At 44.1% G+C, this 18,351-nt stretch overlaps 1 protein-coding gene across 2 annotated transcripts in view; it reads left to right on the forward strand.

The window, feature by feature from the left end:
- Positions 1–18,351, forward strand: part of sbno1 (strawberry notch homolog 1 (Drosophila)) — a 274,172-nt gene that overhangs the window by 110,182 nt on the left and 145,639 nt on the right. For both annotated transcript variants that reach the window (XM_072514240.1, XM_072514325.1), the window contains 3 exons: positions 6,130–6,235; positions 8,115–8,268; positions 11,247–11,429. In XM_072514240.1, coding sequence (XP_072370341.1) covers positions 6,130–6,235; positions 8,115–8,268; positions 11,247–11,429 — 443 coding nt within the window. The remainder of the gene's footprint in view (positions 1–6,129; positions 6,236–8,114; positions 8,269–11,246; positions 11,430–18,351) is intronic.

Here is an 18,351-nt window from a genome sequence, read left to right on the forward strand (position 1 = left end):
TTGTTAAGAAGGCGTATGGTCTGTTGGCTTTCATTATCAGGGGGATTGAGTTTAAGAGCCGCGAGGTTTGTTGCAGCTTTATAAAACCCTAGTTGGACCACACTTGGAATATTGTGTCCAGTTCTGGTCGCCTCATTATAGGAAGGATGCGGATGCTATGGAGAGGGTGCAGAGGAGATTTACAGGATGCTGCCTGGACTGGAGGACATGTTTTATGAAGAAAGGTTGAGGGAGCTAGGGCTTTTCTCACTGGAGCGAATAAGGAAGAGAGGTGACTTAATAGAGGTGTACAAGGTGATGAGAGGCATGGATAGAGTGGATAGCCAGAGACTTTTCCCCAGGGTGGAAATGGCTGTCACGAGGGGACATAATTTTAAGGTGATTGGAGGAAGGCATAGGGGAGATGTCAGAGGTAGGTTCTTTACACAGAGAGTGGTGGGTGTGTGGAATGCACTGCCACCAGAGGTGGTGGAGCCAGAGTCATTAGGGACATTTAAGTGACTCTTGGACAGGCACATGGACAGCAGTAAATTGAAGGGGTGTAGGTTAGGTTGACCTTCGATTAGGATAAATGGTCGGCACAACATCGTGGGCCGAACAGCCTGTACAGTGCTGTACTGTTCTATGTAAATATCTATGAAAAGTTAGGAATGTAATAGCTTTTAAGTAGGTAGAATGGGGGAGGGTGGGGAATGATCAAAAGCGGAAAGGCCTGTTACGGGTGGAAGGCCGGAGACATTGTGACGCAAGGTTTGCAACTGCAGAGTTGAAGAGAGAAGAAAACAAGTTCGGCCTGGAGGAGAGGCAAATATCAGAATAATTAATGAATGCTGACAAGGCAAAAAAGAGTAAAAAAGGTGAGGACTGTGACGCAAGCAAAGAAAATGGAGGATGTGGTGAGCAGAGATCAAGGTCTGAAATTATTGAACTCCGTGTTGAATCCAAAAGTGCCCAATTGAAAGATGAGTTGATGTTCTTCAAGCCTTCATCGTTGGAATACTGCAGCAGGCTGATGGCACATAGGTCAGCATGAGAGCAAGATGGAGAATTCAAATGGAAGGCCACTGGAAGATTGGGGTGATGCTTGTGGACTGAACGGGAATGGGTAACCGCTTTGTGAGATAATCAGCATTTCGCCTTCCTGATGTGGAGCTGACTGTATTGTGAAAGACATGTTAGATTGGAATTATTTGAGCAAGTAACAGCCTGTAGATGTGATGTACTTGGATTTCCAAAAGTCATTGAATAGGGTGCCACAGCAAAGGTTACTTCACAAAATCGATCATTGTGCAGGCAGTAACATTAGCATGGATAGAGGATTAGCTAGCTAACCGGAAGCCGAGAGTAGGGATAAATGGGGCCATACAAACATACAAATTAAGAGCAGGAGTAGGTTATTTGGCTCCTCAAGCCTGCTCCACCTATCAATGGGATCATTTTAGATATTAAAAAAAAAAAATTTAGAGTACCCAATTATTTCCAATGAAGGGGCAATTTAGCGTGGCCAATCCACCTATTCTGCACATGTTTGGGTTGTGGGGTGAGACCCACGCAGACACGGGGAGAATGTGCAAACTCCACACAGAAAGTGACCCAGGGCCGGGATTCGAACCCAGGTCCTCAGCGCCGCAGTCTCAGTGCTAACCACTGTGCCACGTGCAGCTCCTTCATTTTTGATTTTCACCTCCATGCCACGATTCTGTCTATCGTCAGCACCCTTTGATTCCCTTGTTAAGACCAGAATCTATCTATCGCTGCCTGAAAAAATATTCAATGGCCCTGCCTCTATTACTCTGTGGAAGAGTTTCACAGACTCAACCCCTTGGGATATAAAAAAAAATTCTCACTCCATCTTAAATGGAAGGCTCCTTATTTTTGTTTTATAAATTCAGAGTGCGCAATTAATTTTTTCCAATTAAGGGGCAATCATAGAATTTACAGTGCAGAAGGGGGCCATTCGGCCCATCTAGTCTGCACCAGCCCTTGGAAAGAGCACCCTACTTCAGCCCACATTTCCACCCTATCTCAGTAACCCCACCTAACCTTTTGGGGCACAAAGGGCAATTTAGCATGTCCAATCCACCTAACCTGCACATCTTCGGACTGTGGGAGGAAACCGGAGCACCCGGAGGAAACCCACGCAGACACGGGGAGAATGTGCAGACTCCACACAGACAGTGACCCAAGCCGGGACCGAACCTGGGACCCTGGAGCTGTGAAGCAACAGTGCTACCCGCTGTGTTACCTTGCCGCCAACATAAAGGTGGATTGGCCATGCTAAATTGCCCTTAGTGTCCAAAATTGCCCTTAGTATTGGGTGGGGTTACTGGGTTATGGTGATAGGGTGAGATGTGTGGTTGGGTAGGGTGCTCTTTCCAAGAGCCGGTGCAGACTCGATGGGCCGGCTGGCCTCCTTCTGCACTGTAAATTCTATGATAACTATGATAAAGGAAGACACATCAGAAGCACTGGTATGGAAGCTTGCATGATCAGAACAGATATAATTTAAAAACTGTGAGAATAGAATGCTTTCTGGAGTATGAAGGGTTAATAGATAGGATATGCTAGTGTATGATGTAGATGATGTTTCACTGACATCAGTCAGTCATGTGTTGCTTCCTTTCAAGAGATTGGAGCAGCCTGCCCTGCAGCAACATTCCTACTCTAACCATTTAGATGCAGTACGAATGAATATGTGTTAAGCAATTACGAGAGTATGACGACAGTCTGTCTAGTAATCAAAGTGCTGCACCAAGCATCCATAGATAAGAAGGACCATCTTGGAAAATGGTAGCAGCAGTGCAAACATCAATGCAAAAAATACTGTTATCGAAGGAACCATGTTGAAGGAAATCTTGACAGCAGCTCATACCCCGAAATCGACGGAAGGAGGAGGCACACTGGAAAGTGGTGACGATGCCAGCACAACCCGAGCAGTCCCTGCCTTCCTGCAGCTGTTCGGAAAATTTGAGGGTCCGCAGAGAGACCGTCGCTGCAAGGTTCAGATGAACTACTTGTTGGGGTATCAGGCGGCATTGGGATTATATGATAAAGGGCCTCAGTGTCAGGTCAGTTTATTTCTTAGTGCTGTGGTCCGGTAGCAGACGACAGTCTCCTGAGGGACGGGGTGGAAGAGTCCTTTGCAGACTTTGACACCATTCTCAAGACCTTCACTTACTTTAACCCATCACAGAATCCAGCTATTGAACAAGCAGTCCAGTATGTGAGGTAAGCAGAGCTTAGAGAAGGAAACTGGGCTATAATTTGGTGGAACCTCAGTTGACTTTGTTAACTGGACAGCCCCAGGTGAAGCAGCTCTATCAACACACAACCCACCAAACCAGGCAAAGGGAGTGAAACTCCACACCAGCAGCCATTTTGAGATGATTGCATTGTGACTTGAAAAGTCAACATAGACACCAGGACTCTAGAGCATGAGGGAATTGAATGCATCCAGTGCGGCAGAATGACATTTCTGCAAATGCAATTACTTTAATTGAAGACGAGGAAGTATTGATGAAATGCACTCCATCCAAGAAATTGAAAGTCAAGGTAAAGACAAAGTTAGAATTCCTGGAGTAGTTAATCGTCTTAGTCCAGTTGTAGTGTAAGTTCAAGGTTTCAATACCACCTTTAAAACTGATACTCGAGCTGCTGATACTGGAGCTGCTGTTAACATCTTGGCAGATGATCTCAGCCGGCTTCAGCCTATATTGAATCTATCAGGTGGGTCCAGGCCGTGGTGAAGGCAGGATGATTGTTCCTCTTCGTTACAACTAGAAGCCGCTGTTGAAAAGCAAGAGGTCGCCCAAAGCCAGAGATGGTTGTGAGACTTCGAAATTTTCGTCCTCAAAGGGTGGTTGAAGCAGAATCTTTGAATATCTTGAAGGAGAAGTAGATAGATTCTTGATTAACAAGGAGGTGACGGTTATCAGGGGTAGGCAGGAATGTGGGGTTGAAGTTGAAATTGGATCAGTCATGATATTGAATGACGGAGCTGGCTTGATGGGCCGAGTCGCCGACTCCTAATTTGTATGTATGTTGGTATGTACATGGGTTAACTATTCTCCTTTTGCTCTCCTCATACAACGTACTTATTGAGTGGTGATGTTGACCGGCTTCTAGGAATCCTAGAAAAAACAAATGATGTCCAGCAACTCATAAAACATTCTTCAACCTTTAGTTTTGAATCAATAAAACTTCAGCATTCAACAGTTGAGGACGTTTGTTCACTTAGCAGCAAGTTCCTTTCTTTTTTTAAATAAATTTAGAGTACCCAATTAATTTTTTCAAATTAAGGGGCAATTTAGTGTGGCCAATCCACCTAACCTCCACACCTTTGGGTTGTGGGGGCGAAACCCACGCAAACACAGGGAGACTGTGCAAACACCACATAGACAGTGACCCAGAGCCGGGATTGAACCTGGGACCTCGGCGCCGTATGGCAGCAATGCTAACCACTACGCCAGCAAGTTTGTTTCTTTGACAGAGATGGAGATTGAAGTTATGAATCTCTCAGTTGTTCACAGGGTAGGGCCAGAGGTGGCGGGTACAGAAGGCACTGCGCAGACAGTAACCATCCGCATGACCTGTTGGATGTGAATTTGCTCTTTGCAGAAGAAAGCGATAAGGGAAAAGCCGCTGCAGCATTGAGTTACCTGTGGGAAGATGAGGTCCTAGAGGCTAGTCTGTCTTTCCAATCGATGGACGCAACACAGCAAGTGTCTGTTGTATTTTTTCAGGAGTCAGCTGTGTTTCTCGCAGCTGAGCAGCATTCAGATCTTGTTTCACTGAACCTATGAATGTGTGGCCTAGTCTACCTCTTGTTCATGAAGTCTTCTTTAGAGAATGCCTGCCTGAGTCTGTCAGAGTCCACAGAGGATCATCACTGCAAAAGAGCTAGTACTTTCCAGTGACACTACTTCAGTCCCAGCTGAAAGTCGTCTGAAAGCTGAAAGTGTTCAATGTCAGCAGCAGAAGCTGCGGCAGAATCTTTAGATCTTCTGAAGCTACACAAGTATCTCTGGTTAATCGTCTATAAGAAATTTGTCTCATTACAGAAGGTGATATTTTCTTGTCTCCATATCCTCAGCAGTGCTTCCCATTTCCCAGAGTGGAGCAGCCTTGCAGAAAAAAGTGTGGCTCTCTGCACTGCTCACAAAGTAGACAATCTTTTCGAAATATAGGCGGGAAATAATTTGTTCATCTTTTCCTGGAAGGCTTAAATGAATGTTTTTTTTTCCTTCACTTTGTCATTTATATGCATTGGAATCTCAGATCTTCAATGCAGCGATGTATGCTACGGCTGTGACAGTCTTTCCTGGAGTTAAAAATCATTCCTCTTCTGAAGGTCTTCACCTGTGTCCTTTGAGGGAGCAACAAGTTTCTCAGGAAGTCCTGATTCCTTCACTTTTATAGTTGTATGGAGTCCACAGGTTGATGCCCTTCAGTCTTCTCTCTCAGACCAGTCTTTTGTTGAACCCCCCCATTGATAAAGAAATGTTGAGCAGATACCAAAGTATGCCTGCAGCCTGCCTAGTAATCCAGTGCTATGCCTAGAGTCCATATGCAAGGACCATCGCAGAACAGTTTCCTTGCAGGGTACGAGGAAATGTGGTCAAGAAAGTTGTGGGAGTTGGTGAGATGATAGTGAATATTTTTCAGCGTATTCCCAGAAATGGAGACAGAAGTTATAGAGAGGGGATGGAAAAATTAGAGCTGGACCATATGAACATGAGTGAAAATTGGAAGCAAAGTTGTCATGCTTAATATCCAAATGTATAAATGTAAGTTGTTAATACATGTTGTCCTCTCCGTTATACTTTTTTGAGCACTACAAAAACTATTGCAAAAATGTTGAAAGTACAACTAATTTATACTGCATGATCAGTGGTCCATAAATGCAGCAATTCCTTTTTTTTATTGATGTGGAGATGCCGGCGTTGGACTGGGGTGAGCACAGTAAGACGTCTTGCAACACCAGGTTAAAGTCCAACAGGTTTGTTTCGATATCACTAGCTTTCGGAGCGCTGCACCTTCCTTTTATTGAGGCAATGTTTTGGAATTCTGGGACTTTTGAACAGTGAGTTCTTCCAGTGTACTTCAGTAAACTATCTTTCTTCAAAATAGGTGCATCAGAACCACGAAACATGGCTTATATGAATCGACTTGGAATCTGGGGTGAAGGCACGCCCTTCAAGGAATTCGGTGATTTTATTCAGGCAGTGGAAAGGAGGTAAAAAGAAAAGCGCCACTAGTAGTGGCGTATTTAATGAATTGCCAATGTCACATTCTTATTATTTTACTGACGGTTTACAAAGACCATTCTCCAACGCTTGAGCATCATTTCTTTTTTTTTTTAAATTTAGAGTACCCAATTCATGTTTTCCAATTAAGGGGCAATTTAGCGTGGCCAATCCACCTAACCCGCACATCTTTGGGTTGTGGGGGTGAAACCCACGCAAACACAGGGAGAATGTGCAAACTCCACACGGACAGTGACCCAGAGCCGGGATCGAACATGGGACCTCGGCGCCGTGAGGTTGCAGGGCTAACCCACTGTGCCACCGTGCTGCCCCGTTGAGCATCATTTCTAAGGAGATTGAGTTCAAATCACATCACCACGGCAGATTTTAAAACCTAACTGAATAAATAAATCTGATATTTACTGTATGAGTACTAGAAAATCACCATGAACATTTCCACACAATATAACTCAAAACGGTTCATTAACTTGAGAGAAGGATAATAACTTAGTATTGTCACAAGTAGGCTTACATTAACACTGCAATGAAGTTACCGTGAAAATCCCCTAGTTGCCCCACTACTGCCACTATTTGGGTACACAGAGAATTTAGAATGTCCAATTCACCTAAAAGCACGTCTTTCGGGACTTGTGGCAGAAAGCCGGAGCACCTGGAGGAAGCCCACGGAGATCCTGGGAGAATGTGCAGGCTCCGTACAGCCAGTGACCCAAACCGGGAATCTAACCCGGATCCCTGGTGCTGTGAAGCAACAGTGCTAACCACTGCTACGCTGCCGACCCGTCCCCGGGTCACTATCAGTGTGGGGTTTGCACATTCTCCTATGGCTACAAGGGTCTCACCACCACAATCCAAAGATGTGCAGGGTAGGTAGATTAGCCACGCTAAATTGCCCTTTAATTGGAAAAATGGAAAGAAAAAAAAATGAACCCATCTTCCTGCTCATCAGGTCAGAGTCTGACTTCCCACACTTGAATCCTGATCAGCTCAAACAGTGCAGAGCCTAGCTTGGCTAAAGCATGAAAACAGTGACCTTGCTAGACAGTTTTGTCTCCGCTCTACCTACAGTTGACCTCGGATTCTGCAAAGGTGTTTTATCTTTTGGTTCTCAGCTGCAGCCTGTGTGCTATATTTCTGCTCGAGTTTAACTTGTTCCAATTAAGGTCTAAATCAGTTTCCCGTCAGGTAATCTCTCAGCCACCTTTATCCACAAGTTATTAAATCAGACATCAAAGATAAAAAAGGAAGCACATGTGGAACTCAATATTTGATTTTAATACCATTTGTAGTGAAATAGGTTCATAATATATAGCCAGTAATAATTACATTGGAAACATAATTTCAACCGAGTTAATAAATATAAGAATCTCAGGAATCCAAATGTAAATACATGGCTGTTATACAGAATTTTTTTTGTTCCTGCTCATAATAACTTGTGACTGTAATAACTTCTCTGCAGCTTCATGTATAAATAGTTAGTGGAGGGAGAGGAGTGGAACAATACCCTGCATGTGTCCAATTGCGCTGAACTTACTTTGGTTCACAAGATTCTCTGGAAAACTCTTTTTGCCAGGCCCATCGCGGGGAGTGTGGCAATAAGGTCTCTACTTTTGCATTTTGTGGGAAATGTCTACCCCTTTTTGGAACCACACAGTCCAGTGAGATCATTACGGTCTGATAACCAAAAGTGTGAACCTGAATCATAAAATACCCAATGCTATTCAGTAGTTTAGCTATGTCTAAATAAGGTTCTCATGTTTTACAAACACCTCTTTGTAGTTGACCATTATTAAATTGCTTGGTATAAATGCCTGCATTGATTTTGTTCATATTTTTACTGTTATAAACCAGAGGTGTTGGGGCAATGGAAATTGTTGCTATGGATATGAAGCTACGGGGAATGTATATAGCAAGACAACTGAGCTTTTCTGGAGTAACCTTCAAAATTGAAGAAGTTCCCTTAAGTCAAGATTACATCAAGATGTATAATAAAGCAGTTAAACTGGTAAGTCATTGTTTAAACATAAGACTTCTAACTGGATGTGTGAAAATTGGAGCTAAAGCTGCTGTAACCTACAGTTGTCACTTTGCTCATGTAAGGTTCTGTGGCAGATGTTGTGAAAATTTACGGTCCAACTGCCAAAATCCATTTTAGTTGCACCTGGTTTGAGCTTTGAAGCCATTGATTTTGGATCTTGACCAGGTCAATAGTTTCCATACATGTTGAACCTGACGCTCAGCCATAATGAATGGGGGAGAAGGCTCAAAGGGCCGAATGGCTTCCTGCTTCTATTTTCCATGAATGTTTCTGTGCTTCATTGTGAGGAAACTGAGAAAACAATGCTGTGGCAGTAGGCACTCCACTATGTATTAAGAGCCAATGATCAAGTACATTGGGTATAGAGGGACCAACCAACTATTGGCCTTAGTGTAGGGATAAAAACTGATCGTAAGCACCACTGCTACATTTTTCATGCAAAGCGTGAAACAAAAAACAAGACGTTAGGATCTGTTTTCAGATATTAGCACTAGCCCTATACTCCCTATGCTTCACCCGTGTCTATGTCCATGCATTTACATGGTGTATTTATGGTACGTCCTATGCTTTTTATGTATGGAACGACCTGCCTGGACTATACACCGAATAATACTTTTCACTGTACCTCGGTACATGTGACCAATCTAAATCTATTAAAATATATTGTGATCCTACATACTTAGCGTCCTGAGAGAGAGTCCTGTGTAAATTAAAAGATTATTCATCAAAACTGTAGATTGTGGCAAAACGAAAGTCCGAAGACTCTTACTTGTGCAGCATTTTCACAACCTCCGGCTTTTCCAAAGCACTTCACAGCCAATGAAACACTTCTGAATGTCGACATTATTGTAACGTGAGAAGCATTGCAACCATTTCATAGATCATAGAAGTTACAGTGCAAAAGGAGTCCATTCAGCCCAGCGAGTCTGCACCGGCCCTTGGAAAGACCACTGGACTTGAGTCCCACACCTCCACCCTATTCCCTTTATCCCCGCAACCCACCAAACCTATTTTTGGACACTAAGAGCAATTTAGCATAGCCAATCCACCCAACCTGCACATCCTTGGACCGTGGGTGGAAACCAGAGCACCCAGAGGAAACCCACGCGCACACGGGGACAACGCACAGACAGCGACTCAAGCCGGGAATCAAACTTGGGACCCTGGAGCTGTGATTCAACTGTGCTAACCACTATTCTACTGTGCCACCTGAGCTTTTGGTAACCTCACATATCTCCTATTTGATGCATAGCAAGCTCCCAACGAACAGTTTGGTGAGCAGAAATATATTTAGTGATTCCTGAGGACACCGGGTGAACTTCATAGCTCTTTGAATAGTGTTAGAGAATATTTTGCAACCACTTTACAGCAGGCACAACTTTAATTTAACTTCTTGCTCAAAGAATGGTACCTCAGTCCAGCATATACTCAGTACCACTGATACTGCCTCTCGTGGTTGGGGCCGATAACCTTGGCTATATCTAATTTCTCAATTGCTCCACCTGAGCATTTCTGATCGGTTCACAAGCTTTAATTTATGTTTCGCGCCAAGTTAACAGATTTCAGATAACCAGGGTGGCATAATGGTTAGCACTGCTGCCTCAGAGTGTCAGGCATCCGGGTCCAATTCCAGCCTTGGGTGACTCTGTATGGAGTTTGCACATTCTCCGCCTGTCTGCATGGATTTCCACTGGGTGCTCTGGTTTATAATAATTTTTATTAGTGTCGCAAGTAGGCTTACATTAACAGTGCAATGGAGTTGCTGTGAAAAGCCCCTCGTTGCCACACACCGGTTCCTGTTCGGGTACACAGAGGGAGAATTCAGAATGTCCAATTCACCTAACAAGCACGACTTTCGGGACTTGTGGGAGGAAACCGGAGCACCCGGAGGAAACCCACGCAGACATGGGGAGAACATGCAGACTCCGCACAGACAGTGACCCAAGCCAGGAATCAAACCCGGGTCCCTGGCATTGAAGCAACAGTGCTGACCACTGTGCTACTGTGCCGCCCTCAAACTCTGGGTTTCCTCCCACAGTCCAAAGATGTGCAGTTTAGGTGGATTGGCCATGCTAAATTTCCCTTCAGTATCCAAAGATGTCCATAGGTTATGGGGTTTTGGAATAAAGCTGAGGAGTGGGCTTGGGTGTGCTCTTTCGGAGGGTTGGTGCACACCTGATGGGCCGAATGGCCACATTCTGCACTGTAGGGATTCTATCTGGCACAGTCTGGTAGATTCTAGGATTCAACCTGAGCAGCATTTGACTTTGATGTCCCCAAATGAGAAAAATGTTTGCCAAGTTTGTACCTCTAATGACACTCGTCCACACATGCACTTCATATTGTGTTCTAACTAACTTTGATGCTCCCATTGTGGAGTAGCCTCTGGTCTAGAAGCATATATTAATGACAACAATGAAAAAGTATTCTTTAGGAGAGGGGGGAGGCAGAAAATTGATGGGGGAAAAAATGTTTTTTTAATTTTTTTCTTGTCCCTCCCCTCTAAAAATTGTGTAATTAAATCATAAAGTTTGCAGTCTTAACAGCACAGGTGGAATTAATTAAACTGCGTTCACTTTGATACAGTTGTTCACTTTAGACTGCTCTCTCTCCATATTCTTTTGTATCTTCCAGTATTAATACAATTTCCTATTAAATGATTTGTAGCCTGTGTCAATATTGATTGGCAAAACGTTGTGTTCCAATACCCTTTGTGAAAACACTTTTTATTGAGCAGTTTAAAATATTCCACTGTCTTTCTAGTGAGAATATTATGGTTAGATCAGCAATTTTCTGTTCCATGTTAGAATGAAACAGTCTTGAGTTGTATTGATCTAGATTGGGCTTTTTTCCCCCGGATAAATATTTTTATTCAAGGCATTTTCAGATTATATACAAAACACAATATAATCAACTTTGTTGAGAGCTTTTTTTTGCCTTTGCAGTGGGTGGAGGCCAGGGAGAAATTTCAGATGTCAGCAGAGCTGATTGATGCAGAGCAGCGGATGAAGAAGTCCATGTGGGGACAGTTCTGGTCGGCGCATCAGAGGTTTTTCAAATATCTCTGCATCGCATCGAAAGTTAGAAGAATCGTGCAACTTGCCCGGGAAGAGATCAAAAATGGAAAGGTAATGGGATGTGGGTTCAAGCTGATGAATTGAAGGATTCAAAAGAACAGCACAGGAATAGACGCTTCGGCCCTCTAAACCTACGCTGATCACGGTGCCTGTCTAAACTAAAACCGTCTGCATTTCCGGGGTCCATATGCCTCTATTCCTACCCTATTTCTGTATTTTTTAAGATGCCTCTTAAATGCTGCTGCCATATCTGTTTCCACCACCACCTCTGGCAGCGCGTTCCAGACATTCATCACCCGCTGTGTTTATATTAAAAAAAAAAAAAAAAAAAAAAAAAAAAAATTTGCCTCGCACATCACTTCAACTTTCCCCCTTGCACCGTAAACTTAGGTCCCTGTGTAATGACTTTTTCTCCCTGGGAACAAACGTCTGACTGTCCACGCCACTCAAAATTTTGTAAACCTCTATCGGGTCGCCCCCCGACCTCTGTCGTTCCAGTAAAAACAATCCAACTTTATCCAACCCCTCCTCGTGGCTAATACACTCCAGACCAGGCAACGCCCTGGTAAACCTTTTCTGTACCCCCTCCAAAGCCTCCACATCCTTTTGTTAGTGTGGCAAGCAGGATTATATGCAATATTTCAAATATGGCCTAACTAACGTTCTGTACAGCTGCGTCATGACATGCCAATTTTTATACACAATGCCCTGACCGATGAAGGTAAGCATGTCATATGCCACCTTGACTGCCTTATCCACCTGCGTTGCCACTTTCCGTGATCTGTGGACCTGTACGCACAGATTTCTCTGCCTGCCAATACTCCTAACGGTCCTGCCACTTACTGTATAATTCACACCTTATTAGACCTTCCAAAATGCATTATCTCACATTTGTCCAGATTTAACTCCATCTGCAATTTCTCCACCCAAGTCTCCAACCGATCTGTATCCTGCTGTATCCTCTTACGATCCTCTTCACTATCTGCAACTCCACAAATCTTTGTGTCGTCCTCAAACTTGCTATTCAGACCAGTTACATTTTCCTCCAAATTGTTTATATATACTATGAACAAAAAAGTCCCAGCACTGATCCCTGCGGAAGCACTAATCACAGCCTTCGATTCAGAAAAGCACCCTTTCACCGCAACCTTCTGTCTCGAAATTCTTCATTTGACAGGATCAACATGTAGAATGGAACCAGGGACCATAAATATAAGATGCTCATTAAGAAATTCTATAGGTAATTCAGGAAGAACTTGTTTACCCAAAGAGTGGTTAGCATATGGAAATTGCTACCAGTTGGAGTGGTTGAAGAAAACGGTAAAGATGCCTTTAAGGGGAAACTAGTTGATCATAAATGGATGAAGGAAATAGATGGATGCCCCTGATCAGAGTTAAAGGAGGCTCATCAGACACTGGCATGGACTGCGCACAGAAAAGCAAAATACTGTAGACGCTGGAAAACTGAAATGAAAACAGAAAATTCTCCAAAAACACAGCAGACCAGGCAACATCTATGGAGAGAGTGAATTAACATTTCTGGTCAGTGACCTGGAGATTTCTCCCTCTAGCCAAAGCTAGGCAAATCTTCCAGAATCACAGATGCATGCAGAGCATGCTGCGACAAAGAAAAACGACTCTAATCTACACTAATCCCACTTCCCAGAACTTGGCCCAAAGACTTGAACGCTCTGACATTTCAAGTTCTCATTCAAGTACTATTTAAAGATAGTGAGGTTTCCTGCCTCAACTACCCACCCAGGCAGTGCGTTCCAGATTTCCACCACTCTCTGGGTGAAAAGGAATTTCCTCAACTCCCCTCAATCTCCTGTCTTGCACCTTAACATTATGCCCCCTTGTTGTTGACCCTTCAACTTAGGGGAACAGTTGCCTTCTGTCCACCCTGTCCATGCCCTTCAATCTTATACACCTTAATCAGGTCCCCTGTCCACTTTCTCTGCTCCAAAGAAAACCCCACTTTATCCAGCCTCTCTTCATAACTAAAATGCTCCATCCCAGCTACATCCTGGTGAATTTTCTCTTCAACCCCTCAAGTACAATCACATCCTTGGAAAGTGGGTGACTAGAACTGAACACAAGCTTTGGCCTTCACAGTGGGTGGAGGCCAGGGAGTGATTTCAGATATTAGCAGAGCTGATTGATAGAGTAGTGGATGAAGAAGTCCATGTGGGACAGTGGAGTCTGAGCCATTAAATAGTTTCAAGAAGCAGATATTTCTGATAAAACGGGTTAAAGAGATTTGGGGAACAGGTAGGGAGGTGGATTTGAGATCAGGGAGATCAGCCATGATTTGATTGAATGGTGGAGCATGCTCGAGTGGCTGTATTGCTGACTTCTCCTAATTCCTATGTTCCTAATCTGACCGCTCCACAAACGCTGGTTGCGACCCTGAGTTTTAAAAACCCTGATCTACACCATCCTGCTAATCGCCACCTGCATCATCTCAACACAACCCCAGCTGCATGGTAAACCATGGAAACTTTCGGCGTCGACCAACTCTTCCTCTGTCCTGGACCCTGACAGATTAATCTATTTGTGATATTTTAGGAAAGCCTGTAACCCAAGATTATAGTTCTGCTGTACTTTTCGCATCTCATAACCATGACAATGCGAATCACATGGACAGTGTATCCAGGTAGAGATGCAGCTGAGCTATCCTTGAAACCCCAATTATTTGATCTTGTAAGTAAATGAACAGTTTAAAGCACAACTGTGTATAGCCTTGTTCAATTTCAGTTGAACAAGCACATCCTTGCATTTACACACAAACTTTGTTTTTAATATATTCCCATTTCTTCAGAAATTTAAACAAGTATAGAGAAAATTACAATCTTGTTTTTACTTTACAAGCTATTTTAGTTGAGATGAAGTAACTTGTCAAACACAACACAATGTCACAAGATTTCTTCCTGGTTCCATTGCATCGCACTATCCAAATATCCAAGTCAACTCCTCAATTCTCACCAAAAGCACTTACTTCCTGATTTCCAGAGAGTGATGACTGTGTAGGCTTCTTCCAGTAGGTTTCTTCCAGTGTTAACATGTGTCAGCCCTCTTGACTGGCCTCGTTTGATCGGTATTCCTCGCCGACAAACACTCAGGCGCCGCAACCAATCAGGGACTGCCCGCAGCTGCCATTCTAAAAGCCGGTCGCGGCTGTTGGGGGTATCTTAGTAGGATTGGGAACACCACAACCGATCGCTCCACAACCCTTCCCACATACGCTGGTTGCGACCCTGAGTTTTAAAAACCCTGATCTACACCATCCTGCTACTCGCCACCTGCATCATCTCAACACAACCCCAGCTCGCCGTGAGGTCGAAAAAGCCGCCCAACAACAGATTGGCGCAGATTGAATCCCTGCAGAAGTATTAATATGGAGTGGAGAAGCACTCTTGACATAATCTTCAACCTCGTCCCTTGTCTGGAAGTAAGAAAGCATGCTTGGTGATGTGAGATGCCTTAATTGTGACCATCTTCACGAAAGGAGACAGGTCCAACTGTGGAAATGACAGAGGGATTTCCCTACTTTGCGCCATGGAAAAGTGAATCGCGAGAATACTCCTCAACAGCTGCCTCCCAGTGATTGAAGAGCTGCTCCTGAAGTCTGTGTGGCTCAATGGACATATCTTCAGCGGTGACAATCCAGGAAAAGTGCACGGAGCAGCATCAACCTCTGTACATGGCCTTCGATCTCTCAAAGGGAATCGATTCTGTGAATCGTGGGAGATTGTGGAACATCCTCAAATTCTGCTGCCTGCAGAAATTTATTCCCATTCTCTGCCTGCTCCAGGATGACTATCGCAAGCCGTGATCCTCGCCAGCGGAATTACCACAGACCCAATACATGTGCCAACTAGGGTCAAACAGGGCTGCATCATCGCAGCAGTGTTCTTCTCCATTTTCCTCGCAGCAACACTCCACCCCATCACCCTGAAGCTTCCCGCTGGAGTAAAGCTAACCAACCGGACAAGCAGAAAATTGTTCAACCTCCGCCTCCAGACTAGAACCAAGACCATCCCAACTTCTGTCATTGAGCTGCAATATGCAGGCCAATGTTTGCGTGTAATTGAGGCCGCGCTGCAAAACATAGTTGACACATTCACCAAGGCATGAGAGAATGGGCCTCAGACTAACATCCAGAAAACAAAGGTTCTCTACCAGCCCACGCACGCAGACACACACACCTACACCTCGGTGTGAACAGATATCGTCAATGACATCCAGCATTGACTCCCAATGCGCCAGTGCCGTCTTCAGACTCCTGAGGAACAGTGTGTTTGAAGAGACCAAGACCTCAAATTCAGCACCAAGTTCATGGTCTACAGAGCAGCTGTGGCCTCCGCCCTCCTGTATGCATCAGAAACATGGATATCACCAGCATTGTCACTGCAAAATCCTGCAAATCCACTGGCAGGATAGGCCAACATGAGTGTCATCACCCAGGCTAATGTCCCCAGTATTGAGACACTGGTCACGTACAACCAGCTGCGATGGGAGGCCACATTTTTTGCATGCCCGACACAACTCCAAGCAAGTTCTCTACTCCGAGCTTCGCAATGGCAAGTGATCACTAGGAGAGCAGAGGAAATGCTGCAAGGGCACTCTGAAAGCCTCCCTAAAGAAATGCACCATCCCCCATCGACATGGGAATCGCTTGCCTCAGAACGCACAAACTGGAGAAGAAACATCTGCAAAGGTGCCAGTCACGAATGTTACAGGGTGCAGCACTTGGAGGCCAAGGGCAAACAGCGGAAAGAGAGCAGAATCCAGAGCATCCCACCCATACACTTCATCAAACACCACCTGCCAAACCTGTGGCAGTTTGCGAATCCAGGATTGGACTATTAAGTCACGGCAGAAGCCGCCTCCCCGGAGTGGAAGCAAATCATCCTCGACCCTGAGGGACTGCCTCATCTTGACTGATTTCCCTTTGTTGCAAGTACACTTCAGAAGCTCTTCAGTTGGCTGTCGAGCACTTTGGGATATTGTGAAGTTGTGGAAGGTGCTTATTTATATGCAGTGATCATATCATATAGAACATGGTAGTGGCGTAGTCATCTGGTTTGGTTATCAAGTGATGCTGTTTGGCAAGTGATGTTGATGCCATTGTGTATCTCATTTCTGTCTCAGTAGAAGGTGCAGTGACCCCTATCTTCTGCCCAGATGTGTGTGTCTTCGTACAGCAATATTTAATGTCTTAAATCACCCTTTGTACCGCCGCCATATTGTCTGCATTACTGCATACAGCATATAAACAGCTCTTTGGAGCAATATATTGTGTGGCTGTGTCGAAACATTCTGACATTCCAAAAAGCTACTGAGTATAGCTCTTAAGGCCATGGTTGGATTCTTGGTATTTTCACACAGCTTGTAGTCAAGGATACTTAATAGGGATATTCTGGTCATAATTCGCCATCAAACTGAAATGTACAGTAATTTAGTATTTATAGGAGCATTGGTAATGCTTTTAAAAGTCCACCCGTCTGATTGTGACCATGTGTCAATGGTTGTTGTCTTTGCTGATTCAGAATGTTGTGGGCTTAAGTCCCAATCCAGGCCTTGAGCACAGAATCTAGACTGACATCTCAGGGCTCTACAGAGGCATTGCTACATTGATGGTGTACCCATCTTTCAAATGAGATTTAAAAATCATATTCAGGAAGGAGCTGGAGGGTTCTCTTGATGTTCTTACAAATATTCATCTTTGAACTAATATCCAAGACAGGTATGATGATGCGTCAAATTGTGACGAATGTAGGAATTTCAGATATTATCTGTATTTGGTGCAGTAAGGGTTAAAAGCCTGGGTTAGTGTGAGTGCTGCAGTAATGTTTTTCAAAATCCTGGCTTGAAAGACAGACAGGCTTTGTGGCTACCAAAGGGATAATTAAAGCATTGTAAAAGTTGGGCTAATAGAATTTTGTTCATATAAGGAAGGTTCCCTGGGGAGCAGATAATTAGAACCATTGTGTTTAGCTTTAGTAAGATTGTGATTAATGGGAGGAGCTGGGGCTGAAGCAGTCAGGTGTTGGTTTCAGTTCAGTTTAGATTGGTATGTGAATAGACAAACAGCTCTTTTAAAAATTCCTTAAGAGTTACAAAGCCAAAACTCAGTGTGGCCAGGGGCAAATCTCTAATCCAGCTCCTTGCCTGCTCCCAAAACAAATTCAAATTGAATCCAATTCAGGGTTCCACAAGGGAGACATACCAGATCCAGGCATTTCACCTGATCTCATGCTCATCTTAGCCAAAAGGCCGAGAAGCGATTGAGACCAAGCTGCTTTTCGCCAAATGCTGGAAAGTTAAGCAGTAGTTTGGCACGGGCAAGAATCTGCACGCTGGTTCCTGAGGGATAGATCTCTCTCAAAGCGGTTTATCTAAAACATCACTTTACAGCAAGCATTCCAGTTGGCTAACTGTATTTAAAAGTGCATTTTGACCTGAAATGGTTTTGCTTGAGTCGATATAAAGGTTAGCAGTTAGTGTTTCATTGCCATTCTATACCCTTTCTGCTGTTCAGTGAAAGCAACAATTTGAATGAAGACCAGTGTTAAAATTTGCAATAACTGCAAACCTTGGATTGATGTGGCTTTGGTAGTTTACTTCTTTGGAACCAATTGGTAGTAATCAAATTGAAGCTGCTGATGTTTCTGTTGGCTTTTCCATTCAATTGAAAGGTATATTGTGCTTTCATGCCAATGTAAATGACTTTGAGGTGACTGATCAGGAGGGCACAGTTTCTCACCCTTGGGATATGGGTTTGAATTTAATACTGAATTATTGGGTGCTGTTTAGCTCACTTGGCTAGACAGCTGGGTTGTGATGCAGAGCAAGGCCAGTTTGATTCCCTTAGCGGCCGAGGTCATTCATGAAGGCCCTGCCATCTCAACCTTGTCCCTCGCCTGAGGTCTGGTGTGGTTATACCACCACCAGTCAGCTCTCCCCCCTC

The sequence above is a fragment of the Scyliorhinus torazame genome, chromosome 1 (genome assembly GCF_047496885.1).
Source record: "Scyliorhinus torazame isolate Kashiwa2021f chromosome 1, sScyTor2.1, whole genome shotgun sequence".
NCBI classification, from domain to species: domain Eukaryota; kingdom Metazoa; phylum Chordata; class Chondrichthyes; order Carcharhiniformes; family Scyliorhinidae; genus Scyliorhinus; species Scyliorhinus torazame.